This window comes from Melitaea cinxia, chromosome 9, assembly GCF_905220565.1.
Source record: "Melitaea cinxia chromosome 9, ilMelCinx1.1, whole genome shotgun sequence".
NCBI lineage: Eukaryota > Metazoa > Arthropoda > Insecta > Lepidoptera > Nymphalidae > Melitaea > Melitaea cinxia.
The window spans coordinates 4,751,659-4,768,480 of NC_059402.1; the positions used below are offsets into that span (position 1 = coordinate 4,751,659).

At 33.3% G+C, this 16,822-nt stretch overlaps 1 protein-coding gene across 1 annotated transcript in view; it reads left to right on the forward strand.

Moving 5' to 3' along the window:
- Positions 1 to 16,822, forward strand: part of LOC123656567 (sialidase) — a 49,206-nt gene that overhangs the window by 9,429 nt on the left and 22,955 nt on the right. The window contains exons 4-5 of the mRNA XM_045592238.1: positions 683 to 872; positions 1,357 to 1,475. Of these exons, the coding sequence (XP_045448194.1) occupies positions 683 to 872; positions 1,357 to 1,475 (309 nt within the window). The remainder of the gene's footprint in view (positions 1 to 682; positions 873 to 1,356; positions 1,476 to 16,822) is intronic.

A 16,822-nucleotide genomic window follows, 5' to 3' on the forward strand; every position in this document is an offset into this window, starting at 1 on the left:
TTAATGGTCTCGGCGTCTGCCGCGCACGCATGTTGCCGGGCAGCGTTCGCGCTCGGCTCATTCTCAATGTTAGTCCACGTTCAACTCAGTTTATCGCGAACGGCAATTAAAAGATAGATTGCAAAATGACCCGCGAGCGGCGAGCGTGACGGCTCGGAACGTTATTATGATCAATGTCCGCCACTTAGGAGTTCTCTCGCGATAACGTTGATAATATGCCATCGTGTTTGTTCAACGCTGCCACGATTTGACGTGCTACCAAGTAAATGAGCCAACCAAAATAACTAACAGATGGGTATAACTGAGATATACTGAATAACGTCGTCAAATCTTACTTATTAACTGTTATAATTATATGTATTATGTGTTTTTGTTCAATAACAGTTACTGAGCTAAATGAAAGAACTGATTGATTTTATCTTTTATATCATTTAATAAAAAGTACTCTGGTTAATTGGAATGTAAAATATGGCATTTCTTTGGAGTGACATTAGACTCTTCTATTATCTTTTTTACATATTGTTTCATGAAACTTTAAATAACTACTCCAGTGGAACATTTATTATAATTCTAATTGTATTAAAGTAACTCTTTATCTCACATTCAAAATATTATGTATCGTGTTTATAATTTTTATTTTTTTCAATTATTTATTAGATATATTGTTATATTGTCTCTATAGTACATGTGGGCGATCTTACGTACTCACGGCGGTAGTCGGCGACGCCGTAGGGCGAAGGCTTTTCCGGCCGCTGAACACTCTCCACTGGATCTCTCCGCGGGGGGAGAAACCGCGGCGAAACGAGCCAGACACTCTCCCAGTCCTAGCACGAGGAGTGACAGTGACGATAGAGAGAGATCTTCCAATGAAGGTATGTCATTCCATTCTATAGGATGTTCAGTAATCTCATCTTTAAAATATTATTCGATCCAAGATTATATTAATGATAAAGATGTGTAGGTTTAGTGGCGCTATATTTCTTGCAATGAATTGCAAAATTTATAATTATTCACAGTATTTTTAAAGAGTAGCTGTGGTGGTAATGAAATTATCAGAATCAAGCACAATTGTAGGTGTACGCGTGTATGTCCGTGTAAGTGTGTGTTCCTTATGAAAACCAAAATGTATGTGCTATTTCACGAACTTAATAATCAGCGATTATGTGTACTTATAAAAAAGCTAATAAAAATTAATTATTTCGGTATCGTAATTGAAATCAGGGTAATGGTGAATGCCTTAAATTTATCAAGTACAAATTTATACGCATTCAATTTTAAGTTAAATACCGGAGTGAACGAGATGATGCGATAACTGTAGTTTCTACCGCGTAACTTGATGTTTTTTTTTTCCTGTAGATCGTAGCGAGGCACGCGAGTGCCTGTGCGCGGAGGCTCGCGCGCGGCTCTCCGCCTGGTCGGTGGACGAAGTCTGCGATTTCGTGAGCTCCATTGATATCTGCGCAGAATACGCGCCGGTAAGTACAAAACTACATACACGTAACTTTATTACATAAATATCTCGTGTCACGGGTGTTTGTAGTCGTAGTTATCTAATCCTACGAAACAGCTCTACAAATGTTAACGATGTCAAATGCTAATGATGGTTTGTTTGGTATTTTTGGGTGGTTTGGTACTACTGTTTCTGTACTTACTTGATGAGTAACCCGATCCAAAAAAAATTTTTCGATTTTAATCTTCACGTATTTGGCTGTTCGCAATTCAGGACAGTAACTGAGGTAGGGCACAGCAGGAATTTCCTGCTCAAAATATGGAGCAGCCCGACTGGGATAGCACCTCGACCTTACAGAAGATCACACCAAAATAATACTGTTTTCAAGCAGTATTGTGTTCCTGTTGGTGAGTAAGGTGACCAGAGCTCCTGGGGGGATTGGGGATTGGGTCGGCAACGCGCTTGCAATGCTTCTGGTGTTGCAGGTGTCTATAAGCTACGGTAATCGCTTACCATCAGGTGAGCCGTACGCTTGTTTGCCGACCTAGTGACATAAAAAAAGGACAACGTATTTCGGTTACATACCTACTTTTCAGGATAGATACTTAAGTCATTTTTAATCGCAAACAGTTTTTTTTTTTTTTTATGTAAATTTTATGTAATTAGTTTACTAAAATTGATTACATTTTACTGTGTTTATTACATTTTTATTTATATTTATAATTTTAGTTCATAAAATAGGCTACTAACGTGAAAAAACACACTAACGCGAGTTAAAAAAGAAATATTTTCTTTGATTTTATAGTTCAATGGATAAAATTATCGTGGAAACATTCGAGTTGGTCCGTTATACAAAGTGTGTAAGGTATAAGTAATGGTACGGTGTCATTACGAGGATCTATTATAATTACCATCAGTAATTGAACTATTAAGATTCTTCACATAAATCACGTTGATATAGTGGCGTGTGGTCGCCGTTGATATTTTCAACTGCATTACTGGGAAGGTATTAATAGTTAAGCTATCGTGAATTGATCGCGCACCTGTTGCCTGCGATCGCAAATTATCATTGTAACTTTATATTCCTCTCGACAATCCGCTGTGAATGACAATTGAAACTATGGGCTTACGGAAGATTTGAATTATAAAATAAAGGATTTTTTATTTAATAATGATACTGATATAAAGAACTATTAGAAAGAAAGAGAGTAAAAATACACCAATAATAATAATAATAATAATACACATAATTATAGACATTTTTAATTATTTTAATTTGTCGAACTTGAGCAAATCTAAATTACGAAAACTATATAATTCTATATTTTCTATTATATCTCTCATAAAAAATATAAATATGAGAAATATAATATGCATATATTAATTGTATAGTCAGAACACATACAATCGCAATATATCGTATAATCTCGAATACCCAAAATAATGTTTATTGTTATTTATTTTGCACGTAACTACTCGGATGCTCATTGGAAAAAATACAAAAAAGTTATAAACTTCTCTTTAGTCATGAGATCAACAAAAAATAATATTAATTCACTGGAAGTAACAGTAAGTGAGCTAATTAAAAATTAATCACTCTGGCACAGAGGTATCTTTTTCAATTATCAGTAGTGGATCTTTCTTTTTAAAACAAAAATAACGCACAGCAATTATATATAACAAGTATGTAATTATGTATTAACACATAGCGTACAATTAATTTGATTTTGAGTGAAAGGTACAAAAACGTACAACAAACACGTAGGTATTGCATCCATTAACTTAATTAATCCGACGCAATGTTACGCATAAAAACGTGATAATTTACGAAATATTAGGAATAATATCTACCACTGTAGAGGATATGCGAGATTATGTCTCCGCTAGATATTAGACATGTCTTCCGACTTTATTCGTTCGACCTCAGTCGGTGTATTAATATAACGTCGGAGTCATTATAATACCCCGCGGTAGTAAAGTCGGATGTGTATTGGGTATTAACGGTTGTATTTTACGAGTATTCAGTTATATCAATGAATATTTAGAAGAAGGATGCTACCGGGTGGCTTTCGTAGCGTTAGCATAAATAGGTCTTACTACCTACTTTATAATACTAAAGATGTTTAGTGGCACTATTGTGACAATTTGTATATTATTATTTTAGATTTTTTTTTTTCTATACCTTGTCATAGCCCCATTCATAATTTTTTTAATTGAACTTTGAATTAGCATTTTCGTGATAAAATTATAATAAACATGTAACAAGGTTCCTACTTCTTATTGTAACCCAATACATAATATTAGTTTTAGGTACACAAATAAATTAAATAAATAATTTAAAAACCGCTTCGATAATTAATAGGTTCAAGACAATTAAAACCTAAAATATTTTCCTTTTCAAAATTGTAATAGTCTCAACCATAACTTACATAATATATATCTTTGTATATAAAGCTTTGATGGACGTCATAAATTTATCCGAACATAGGCCGACTTTGCTCACAGAGTTGAGCAACGCAGCGCTTTTGGCATAAACAAAGCGCGCCGTGATGCGAACCACCATAATAGCGCTCTCAGCTTACAGAAGAGTGCATGGCATCGTATATTATATCTGTGGCAACTAGACGTGGGAATCGAGGCGAGGATTTAAAATTTCCATAATATTTGTATATCAAAATTGCATAATGAAAGTAGAGCGGGATCATGCAACGACGGGAGCTCGGGTGACGCGATACATACGGCCGGGGAAGAACAACAGCGCTATCTCGCCTGCGTAAAAAAAAGAGAAATATAATTTTATTATTTTATTAATAATTTTGAGTTTTACTCCTTAAAAACTACAAAGTTTAATGACAAATTTTATTTAAAGCATATATATCCACTCATCAACAGACAAATGCCCCTTTTCTTATATTTTAACAAAACGTTTTTATGAATCCGTTATCTCTTCATTGTTCAGTAATTCCTAAAAGTAGCACGTTACGTGCTCGTCTCTTTAGGTTTAAAATACAATTAAAATTAAGTATAAATTTTAGTTATATTTGCTCGCAAATTAATCTCGAAGTGTGTCTCGTTCGTGTAACAGTAGCAAAGCGCTCGTGTTATCAGACGCTTAGGTCGATGGTGTCATACTGGATTATGCCACATAATTAATTACTTTGCTATTAATTAATTTTACTTTACCCTGGTAATCAATACATCGATATTTATATATATACCTAACAACTTTACCGTAAGCACTGTTCTCAACTCAAAATTAATGATAATCGCGATAATAATAAATTTGTATATCCTTGGATATACTCGTACATATTTCATTTAATCCAGAAAGTAAAACCGGTCTTCATTTATTTATACAATTTCTAAAATAAATCAAAAAGGTTTCTTTTTAGAAACAATAAATTAATCGTCTCGACGACATAAATCGATATCTTGCCCACTCGATTTGACTCATACATATCCGATTTCCGAAAATCGTGAATGGCGAACTCGAGTCAAATAGCGCAAGGTTTGGGTTCATTTTTCACCAAAACTCGTGAATTCGTCCGAACCTATCATAAATCGAACGAACGCCATCCATCGCAGAGCATGCGTCAAATCCTGCACCACTTGCGCAAGACATCGTGCTCAGCGCCGCGGTAAATTTTTGTTGAGTGAGATTTAATTCATACAACGTCGATATATGAATCAATTTCGATTACTTTTACTCCCACCGATAGCTTGTGACGATATGTGCGACTCATTTTTTAAGCCTTTATAATTTTGGTATTTGCAAAATTGTTGCTTGCTTATCATTTGAGACTCTTAAAATGTCATTCTATTAAAATACATGTATTCCTACAGAAATCAATGTAGTTTTAGTCTTTGGACACATCATAATAGGCATATACAATAAATATAGTTCTTGTTCAAAATGGAAAAATGTTTTTACAAGAAATGATGAATAATCTTCGATGAGATATTCTAGTATTTCCATAAAATATTCATGTTAAACTATCCTTTATTAAAACCGAGAAGATTTCATAAAAGCACAATGTCATATCAGATCGTGTCACCGACGTCCTAGATCGAGATACACTTAATCCTAATTGCGTATTGTCACCATAGCGAAAGATGCTGTATAATGCTCGTGCGCTCGTGACCCAAGTTTGCGCAACACGTGATTTATATAAATTACACCCGATATATGACCGATATACGGCGTATAAATTTTAGTGCAATCTTCATACCGATTGACACAGTTGATATATTCCATTTTATTGACTTGAAATGATTCGCTTGACAATATTTTTATATTCATCTAACATAACCTTTATATACACCTGTACTATTTTTGTGTAAGTAATAACGATGGAAAACGGTGGATCATCAAGTTTCGAATGTACGTCAATTAGCGGCGTTAAAGCAGGAATTTTAACGCGCACGACTCACGACCGCGCACTAATAATCTACATGTCCGCAGTAATCGCTGTATAGGTAAATAATCATATTATAATCACGATTCTGAATGCAGTCAAATAAAACACCACTAAATGTATGAGCAAATTTATTAACTCCTTTAACACCGTTTATATTATCTTGACAAATTGCGAAATTTATAATATCTATGAAATAACAGTCAGCGTCTATTATGTGTTTAAATAAGTTATTAACAATATTCCTTCAAAGATAAGATGCATAATTGCCTATCGCCTTCTCGATATCTACGAGATTGGATATCTGTGTAATCCAATTTATTTTATTAGTATGAGATTTAACAATATATTCAATTATAGTGTCTTAATACTCCATTACGTAATTGTCAAAGCACCTGTGTCCTGAACACTAGGCGACGATTTCGGAAACACGTCGGCTTCGTGCGTTTAGTCAAATTGTTCATAACGAGCGTTATGAAATAATCATTACTCGTACAAATATAATTAAAAATAAAATAAAATCAAAACTAAACCACCGCCTATTTTTGTACAACTGAAAGTCATTAATTCAAAATAATAAATGAATATTACTGCTACAATAACAATATGCTAATGAAAATGTTGCTTAGTTCTAGTCAAATACATGATGAATAAAGAAGGGTTCAGTAGAAATATATACCTACCGATGTTAAAGTCAAAGATTCTATGACACAAGCTCCCTAAAACATGTATTTTTAAGCATTAATCTTTCACAGGTCAAAACATTTTGTATAAGTACAAAAACATCAATAAACACATCACAAACCCATCAATGATGAAAAGACTAATGGTAACCAATTGAATACCACGCATGCCAAAGACTCGGCCACTATAATTTAATATTGTACCAACAACATCCGAAGAAACAGCGTCTTAACAAATAAACGTCATCACCTCAAGCCATACACGACTAAATAGCAAAAGTTCAACTATTGTTAAATTATCATACAAAGATGTTATTTCACTTAACGGATTTAACTACAAGGGAATATATCCTCTACCCCAATAAACACAAGATGCGTGTCTATATTAAATGTACGCAAATTTTATTTTGTTTCCGGATAAAATAATTACTGTAATGGCCGCTCATCGTGATGGACATTGTTATGATTTCGAGTCATGAAATCGAAAAACGGTCACGGGTCATATTGGAGCATGTTAGCTCGCTGCTTAGCGTAAAGAGATCGCTCTCCATTCGATTTCACTTTCCCCTCTTTTTGGTTTTATTGTTTTCACCGGCTCCTCGGTTTTTGTCACGGTATACAGAAAAAAACACCTTTCTTCGCTAAAAATATGTTAATTAACTTTATTATTTTATTAACTTTCTTTAAATGTATTCTTATTACATTCTCCGAGTTTAAGACTGCATGTTATTAAAATGGCGTGATAAATATTGCTCTTTCTAAATTTGAGCACGGTCGAAAACTATTTGATTAAGTTTACAAACGAGCTGTGTTTCGAAGATTTATTAATAACGGTAATAATTTGGACATATTTAGATCGTACCAAATGTGTAACAGTTTCGAAATATTCTCTATAACTGAGGTAACGATCATCATTTCTGGACCCTAATGAGCTGTAGGCAGTAAGTACATTGTAACACTTATGGCCAACACGCTTGTTTATCATTAGCTACTTCAAGAGCAACAGAAACTTTCGTTTTAACGCTCGAGTCGTGAGCGGTAAATAGAATCAATTTATTACATTAAGCGTTATTCTCTAAGTATTTATTTACTATCACAGCGGCTGAAGATAATTCGGTAGTATTAATGAGTTTCACACGTTTCATTACGTGTTATTAGTTTAGCATTGCGTCGTTTACGTGTTGTGTTTGGTTTAAATTATTACTGTCACTTTATTTTTGACACTACTTAATGCATTAAAATAATTTCAACCTAAGCATAATTTTAATCGATTTTTAATTAAAATAATTGTTTTGTAATTAAAATAAAGGATCGTGATATAAACTTTAATGACTCTACTCTCGTGCAAACTTCCATGGTATATATAATTACTGGCCTACTACTGAATTTTAAAAAGTTCAGCCCTCGAAGAAACTAACTCGTCAAGAATGGAACTTAACAAGGTTTAAAAGACTGATTATATATTTTTTTTTTGTGTAATCGTCAGAGGTATTAAAAAAGGCTCGTTTTGCCTCTTAAGCGCCAATTCAAAATATTTTTACTAGAAAAGTAAAAAATTATTTTCGCCATTTAGACATTTGAATTTTAATAAGGTGATTATAAAATGTTGAATATTAAACTAAATAAACACATCAAATTTCGTATGTGTATTCAAATATTAAAATAATAAACATTTTTTTATGATGTGCAAAGAAAGTTGAATAATAAAAACAAAAAATGTATTAAATAAAGATATATTTACGAATTTGCCTGGATAGGTGACGATGTTGTTTCTCGATCGTCTCATCGTCTTCGATGTTGTTTTTCGACATTACTTTATTTAATATATTATATTCTCTATCCGTCTAATAGTCAAGCAATATCATTGTTTTTTACTACAAGAGTGAGAGATCATATGTGAGAGAGACATGAATAAATTCTTCTACTACCTCATCATCATCATTTCAGCCTATTGCAGTCCACTGCTGGACATAGGCCTCCTCAAGTTCGATCCAAACATCCCGGTTTCTCGCAATCCTATTATATTTATATTCTACTACTTATATACCTTAAAAGTAATTCGCACAATTATCAATAAGGACATAACTACATATATTATTTATTCACTAAAGAATTAGTTGCTTTTCCTGATTTTATTAGTATCCAAATAGAAAGGATTATTTAAGCTATGTTCCATTATATGGATCTCCTGTCTCTTGTGAATAAAAATTAAAGTACACATTCGACAGCACCTTCCATTTTGATCATTAAAATTATTGAACGTAACAATTTACTGAGGTAGCGTGCAGTAGGAAATATTCTGCTCAAAATCTGAAGCAGCCCGACTGGAGAAATACCTCCGACCTTACAGCAGATAACAGTTAAATAAATAATACTGCTTTCAAGCAGTGTTGAGTTCCTACGATGAGGGAAGCGACCAAAGCTGGGAGGGATTTGGTGGTAGGATAAGCAACGCGCTTGCGATGCTTCTGATGTTACAGTTACGTACGCTTGTCGACGTAGTTGTATAAAAATACACTTGACTCGTAAGTAGTTAGTTTAACAGAATAACTTAGACATGTACTTTGTATTAAATCTCAATTTAGTTACGCCTAATTTGGCCACGACACCTCTGCCTCGTGCGGCTTAATGACAAGATGGAGATTTATCACATCTAGTGTTGATAAGGGGCTAGGGACGAGGCAACGTTTCCTTCCGCATTCGATTCGATCTAGCAATTTTATGAAATAAATCACATATATAATAAGTTTTGCTGACATATTGAAATTTTCAACTAGCTTTAACAAATTGAAACTGTTAGACAAGTCTGTAATTATAACGGGGTAGTATTTATTTGCTTGAAATCGATAAGCCGTGAACATTATTTCACCGTTAGAAAGCTTAGTTATATTGAATGTCATGCTAAGATTTTAAGAAATGGATTACCATCCACTATTATCAACTAACCATAATATACCTAAACCAACTATGTCATAACACGAAAAGCTACGATTGATATATCTTTTGTTTTGCCACAAAATAAAATATCATTCACTAAAAAGTATTTGAACATTTTCAACGACGTTTATTGCTTTATTTACATAACGTTATAAAATTTAATGAATTTGAATCAGTATTGTGTATTCTACATATAGACCGCAGAATTATATATGAACTGACATTTTAAATAAGTTAGTACAAATAAAATTATCTGTACTAAACTAACGGTAAACGCAACAGCTGTGTCGCACCTCTACGCATCGCATCGCAACGGATTGCCATGCTCTGCTCTTAGTGCGGTTTTCTCCTTAACTCTAATTGGCAATAACGTAACGAGATACAAAGTCATAATACCGGTCCAGCGGACGACATTTATTGATCCACAAGACACCGGCCGCCCATCGCAATTGTGAAACTGGACCGCTAAGCTGATTAGTTCGGAGCACCTGAACCGATCGCCGAGCATTATGCTAATGTTTATTATTGATTAATTATCGTGTTCTTTTAACACATGAGATATAATAGACGGCTAGTTTTGTATGTTGCGTCAAGTTTATTAGTAAAAATAATAATTACATATTTTGTTCTTCTTGTCGTCTTTTGATTGTTAATTGTTTGGTTTATAACAAAAAGTAGGAGTATATCTAGTAATGTTCATATAATAGAGAGTATCATAGATTTTCACTTCTTGTACATTATACCGTTGATAGGATTATATTATATCGTCAGTTGAAAGCCAAATTTAATTCGTCATATCTCAAAAACTAGACCCATTCTGTATTAAAAAAAATATCTTTAAAATGTCTTCACAAAATTTTAAAATACTTTTATGTTTTTAATAACAATTGTGATTTTATTTATTTTTTAAATCGGTTAATATGTATGTATGTCTATTTGTGTGTACATGTAACTGTAACGCAACATTAAACTACTGGTAGTAACAAATGACTTTTTTGGACGTGATATTATTCTTTGCAATATGCCGAAGTTACAATACATCAAGATTTATTTTGCATATGACACCTGTCACCAATAGATAAGAGATTATAGTTTTTATGTGTCGCAGACGACTTGTGAAATCGTATTAGCAGAGCAACTTAACAATAGGCCATCGCGAGATTATTGCTCAATAAATAAACACAAGTATAAGAGGTAATAATATAAAATATTTAAACAATATAAAATGGTTATCTGTAAAATCACTGTTATTATTTATTTTTTTACGTATGACACCTTACTGATAAAATATAAAAACATTTAAAAACGTTAAACACATTTCTAAAATATACTTCGTTTAAAGAACTCTATTCAATTTTCTTCAAACAACATGGAATGCACATAAAAAAGGTTTACTGTGTAATTAATTGAAAAATGCCATCATTACAATTACTCATTACCCAGAATCGTAGTTTAAGTTTATTAGAGTTAAAACAAAATTAAGTTAATCGGAATCGTGTTTTATTTTAAACGATTGCTTATCGCGAACTCGTTTGATAGCGTAGATATAAACACAATGTCATGCAACAGGAATGGTACATATCTTTTTCTTTTTACTTATGAATAAATCCTTCAGTGTGGTTAATTTTCTCCTCCTTTTTATTACATATATTGGGAATTTCAATGGTGCCAAAGGAGAACAGATTAGTGAAATCATCTGTTCTCTTAGAATTGAGAATACGCTACACTGGAGTGATAGTGGAGATAACGATGACGGGCTTGGCATATCTGACATAGTGTACATAACAAACGTTGTACAACTCGAACAGCATGTATTGTCTGTGCTTTCTGTACCCCCAACACAGGGTTGTAATGGTACCTACTAAGAGCCGTTAGGTGTGATGCGCTTGTAACTCTTAAGTTAAAGACTTTCATTTACCGTGATTGTCATTTTGAAACTCCCGATATTTCGGGGACATTGCATACTCCTTGCTCACGGGCTACTTTTCCAGTCTGTAACGTTGTAAAGTTTTCGCAAGTTTCGGAACGACACTCGTTCTATGTTTCATAGAAAAGTATTAGTAGTGATCGTAAAAGTTATAAAATTTATATCAAATTTAAATTTAAATTACCTAAATAATTCGATTTAACAATTTACTTTTAAGCCCACTATTTTGTGAACCCATAAATTTTCACCATTTTAATTGAAACGGCCGACAGCCCTGGACCGGCGATGTCTTAAATCAATGGCGGTTTATTGCAAGCATCATTCCTAACAAGACTGCTATCGTACTAACTACTAACTAAGTCCGTCGTCTGTCTGTCGTTAAACGAAATGCTATATAGACGTATACTGTGACCGTATCAAGCGACCTACGCCCTCAAGCTATCTATACACTTTTAGCTGTATTTGTTTCCAACTCTGAGTGACTTTTTTAAAATAAAATCGCTCATCTAATGTCAATTCCTCTAGGATATAAATATTACACAAATATAGTACTTATTTAGGCAAACTTCTGAACAAAAAGTTGACAGCAACACTACATCTACAATTCTACATAATCTTTGGTACTAATAAAACAAGCGTCTAATTACGTACAGAAGATTATACAATATTCGTGTAATAAGATAATTATACATTATACGGAATTAAAAAAAATAGTTAATTATTTTTTTTTAAATTTAATTTTTAAATTTGACGTTAATGGGTAAATAAATAAAACATTAAGTCTAAAAAATGGGTTACAAATCCGATGTATAATTCTAATAGTCATAGACAAAGTTAATTTTTTTAGTTATGTAATACTATATGTATTATCTGGCACGATTCTATTTACGGTATTTATAATCTATGGTTAGTCAGTGTGGAGCAGTTGGTATGTGTCCGTGGCGATGATAGATAAATGCTCTACTAATAGGTGGGTCAGGCTTGGGACCCGGACCACCAATACGACGCTTTAAATATAACTCTCTATTAGGAAGTTCACTAACATGACGAATGTGTGGCTATGGCATTTTATAATTTTTTTTGTTAAATTACTATTTCGGTATTTTAGTTTTTGAAACGTTAGAGACGTTAGTGCAAATGTTTTTACTTTTAAATAGTAGGTTAGACTTAATAACTTCCATGATCTGTAAAGCACAGTGAATAATATTTTATAAATATGAAAAACGTTGAACATAATATATATTTGTAGACTCTATTTATACTAATCATTATAATAACAACGACAACATAGATTGTAGTCAAATGAAATTTATACATTTCTTCATGTAAATATAAACAAAAACAGACAATGACCGTTTCCGTCAAGATCTCGCGTCACGAAACGTTAAAATATTCATGAGGATTTGTTAGCGTTATATTACTTCAGTTTCTGTAAGTATTGGTTTTGTAGTTTATAAGCGTTTGTTAGCGGTTTACGGGCACTAGATATTTACGAGGTAGATTAATATAGCGGATAGACTGCAGATTAAATTTTATCGTTAGTTTCTACTTGGATATATTGAGGGATATGACAATTATTTCTTTATTATTATAGTTTCTAATAATGCAATAATATTTTAAATGATTTGAAACTCTCTCAAAAAATGTTTTAATAGGAACATTTGTGAAATCTATATTGGTAACAGTTTATGCTATTGTGTTATAGTAACATGGACTTAAACTATCAAACCTGTAATGACAAGTGCGTGGAACAAAATATTAAAAAAATTAAAGTCATGTTCTAAATATTTAATAATTTATTTATAATTGTTAAAACTTGTACCTTATTAAATTCTAATATTTTGTTTAATAAACAAGTCATTTATTATAACCGCCATACGTTCTTTGTAAAATATATTGCAAAACAGATTTCCATACAAACAATTCCATACACAAGCAATATCGGCAGTATAATTGAGTAGCCAGCCCTATCCATATAAAGAGACCGCGTTATAACCGGCCATTGGCTGCCAATTTATATCCCAAACAGGAGGAGTTTAATTTCGCATCGGAGCATTTAATTTAGTTCACTGTTCGACTAGAAGTGGATATTTAAATAGAGATGTCTAGATGAGGAGATATCTGGAGCGGATTCAGATGCTATCTCGGTCCCGGCCTCGTTTGCTACGGTCAATAGACGATTCATTGGCATGTCTGCTTTTCGTTTTGACAGTTTTTAACTAAAATCTTAATACGAAATTTTCTAAATATTTTTTTATTAGTTTTTTAACTTTCACGGTTAATATCAATTTTATTAATACGGTACTTACCGCGGTTGTTACTCTGAAACTTTCGATATTTCAGCGACGTTGCAGACGAAATGCTCTTGGTCGATAGTTTTTTTTTTTTTTTTTTATTTATTTATCGTAGTAAGTTCTTAAGTTACCTTCATCTCTATCAAAACTAAGACGAGTCTAACAAAATTTTATGTAGCGAATTTTGACTCCTTTAAGTATCATACTCCTTTTAGTTATTTTAGAAAAAATGTTTAAGTACTAAAAGTATGTTAGAAGACATATCTTTAGTATGTGACATCCGACATGTACAGGACAGTGATCCTTCATCTATTCCTTCTCGTGTGACGATTGGAACACGTAGGATGCGTATTATATGAAGACAATATCATAAATCGAGATCGAGACGATCGATTGCATTGATCGAAAATATTATTTCCTAAAATCAATCCTCTTATCCTACATCGGTCACGTAGGAAGTCCTTGGCTTGGAAATCAATTTAGATTTCCTATTACGTAAAACGATACCCTCTGCCTCTGTGTGTGCACATACTTACGCGTATAGTTATTATGCAAGTCTGGCAAAATTTTTGTGTGTTTATTACGATATCTGCTTTATTTGCAAATATACTACTCCAATCAAATATGTCCAAAAATTTATTTTAAAAGCGTTAAAAATATACTCCTTTATTTTTACTTAAGACAATAAATTATTGCCATACAGATTAAGCCTGTTAGGCAAAATCGTAATAAAACTCATTAAGCAATGCATAGCACTTTCATTTTCGCCAAGAGAAAATCAATAATCTGTCACCTCCATCAAATCGCCTACTAATGCGAAGTCGATCGTAACCAACATTAGCAATCGCCACACCAGATGATAGTGTCATTTCACGCTCCTCACATTCAACGGAAAGAAAATTACTCGCGTCTCTGAGGAAACTGTAGGACGCGTGCCATAATGGATGCCAATCACCAGTAGATGGCCGACTAATCCAGCAACGCCATCTAGTATAATGACAGTAATGCTGAACCAGTTTGCGACCTTTCAATCTAGGAATGTCAACGTGGAAAGTACAGCTAGCTCAAGAATCACTGCCGTGACCCCTTATCGCAAAGCCATAAAGAACATATTCCATCGAAATCGCAATGGATTGGTACCATAATGATCGCAGTCTTTGTCGAACATTTCCTGGTGCGGTTTTTTATTATACAGTTTATCGACTGCGAGGTCCACTCGATTGTTGTTGTTGCAATGATTGCTGTTTTAAACCTGCTTAATGCCAACCCGCGTGATCGAGCTTGAATTGTACTTCCAAAGCTGCAGCAAAAATTTAAAATGAATTTTGATTTTAGGCAACAAAAGAATTACCTATTTTTAGTTCATAACTATTATAAATTATTATTTATTTTACAAGAAATATGAAAAACAACCATTTTTTTTAATGGTTCAACATTCTTTACAATAATATAACGCGTGTGTTACATGTATTTTACACTAAAATCAGATAAATTTAGACGAAATATTTTTAAGGTGAAAAGTTACACAATAAAACATCTCTAGGCGTTTTATTCTGCGAACACTAAGTATGTACTGTAATTTAAATGTGCTATAAGCATCCTCGTCCCATCCTGAAATACTGACCCGTCCAACATTTCTTTGAACACATAACACTTAACATTGGCTGAAGAAACCCGTTGAAAGTCCAAGTTTTTCGACACTAACCGTTGTTCGCAGAAGTCTAATGTGCATAGCGTCCGTTAATTTTCGTCGTTTTGACAGCCTTCTTCGTGAAATTAAACGAATGCATTTATTTTTATTACGACCCCTTAACTTGGTGAAGATTGTGCTCGGTAATGACACTGTAAAATACATGACACGACTCACACAACGCACGCTGTATGGCAACAACGTTCTTGTAAACTTGAAATACAAATTTCTGGACCATTCAATCTAACCCGATTTAGATCGCCGCTTTTAGATTTCATATTAGCTTAGGAGATACATATAGCGTAAACACGTTTGACTGAGCGTATGATAATCCTAATACGAGAACAAGTATTCCCGTACCACTATCATTTGTCCGCCTCGCGGTGACGTCTGTCGCCGCCGGGACGGGTTTATCTCGAACGCGCTCATTATTCAGACCGTGTATCGCTTCTACGACTAGTTGGAACAAATATATATTCGTATGCGTATTTTAATTATAATTATATGTAGCTCTTATCTACAAGATCAGATCTAATTATATTGACATTTTGTCGATATAATTTAAGGATTACAAATCGTTATCACAGTTTTTTTATTTATCTAATTATTATTTTTAATTACAGACTATTTCTTTTGTTAATGCTGAGTGAGATAATGTCGGAAAAAAATCGTTCCCTTAGGTAATAACTTACACTGTAGGTCGTCACGCTCACTTGTTCAGACAGCTTCCTATCTATTTATCTGAGTTAGAGCTTTAGCCACCGATTGCGCAATTAAAGGTAACAGTTTCCAATATTTAATTAAGTCGACTTGATAACAGATATCCTTAATGTTAATTGAAAGCGAGGACAGTTTATTTACTTGTTTATTAAAGTTAATGATGCTATTTTAAGAATGTGATAATATTCTTAAGAATAAAAGAAGTTTTACCGCACAAGTTCGCGAATAGACTGATTTCAACAATATATTTTTGAGCCTGTTTTTTAAAAATAGAATTTTAGCATAATAATATTATAGCATTAAAAATCTCTAGCTAGTTTATCAAAATCAAATTAAGATTAATAGTTGATATTAGGCGTATGTCAAACTAATTTAACCGTTCATACTCTAGAATAATTGTCACTTTCATAAGTGGCACCCGCAATCGTCTCGTATCGAAAGTGAAATTCGCGCGTGAAATGCAACCGAGATACCGTAGTAGCGGCGATATTTGCATGTCGTTGCAAAAGCACTCAGGTCTTCGCTTCATTTGGATTCAGCTCTGGTTCGTAACAAGTGAGCCGCGTGTAGTCGCCGGTACTCAATTATTTCAGATTGCTGCCTGTCACGGCGAATGCAACGCAATTGATATAATAATCTCCCGATTTTATACGCGAATATAAATTATAAAACGTATCACGATGTGAACGCCGCTTGCTTTCATGCA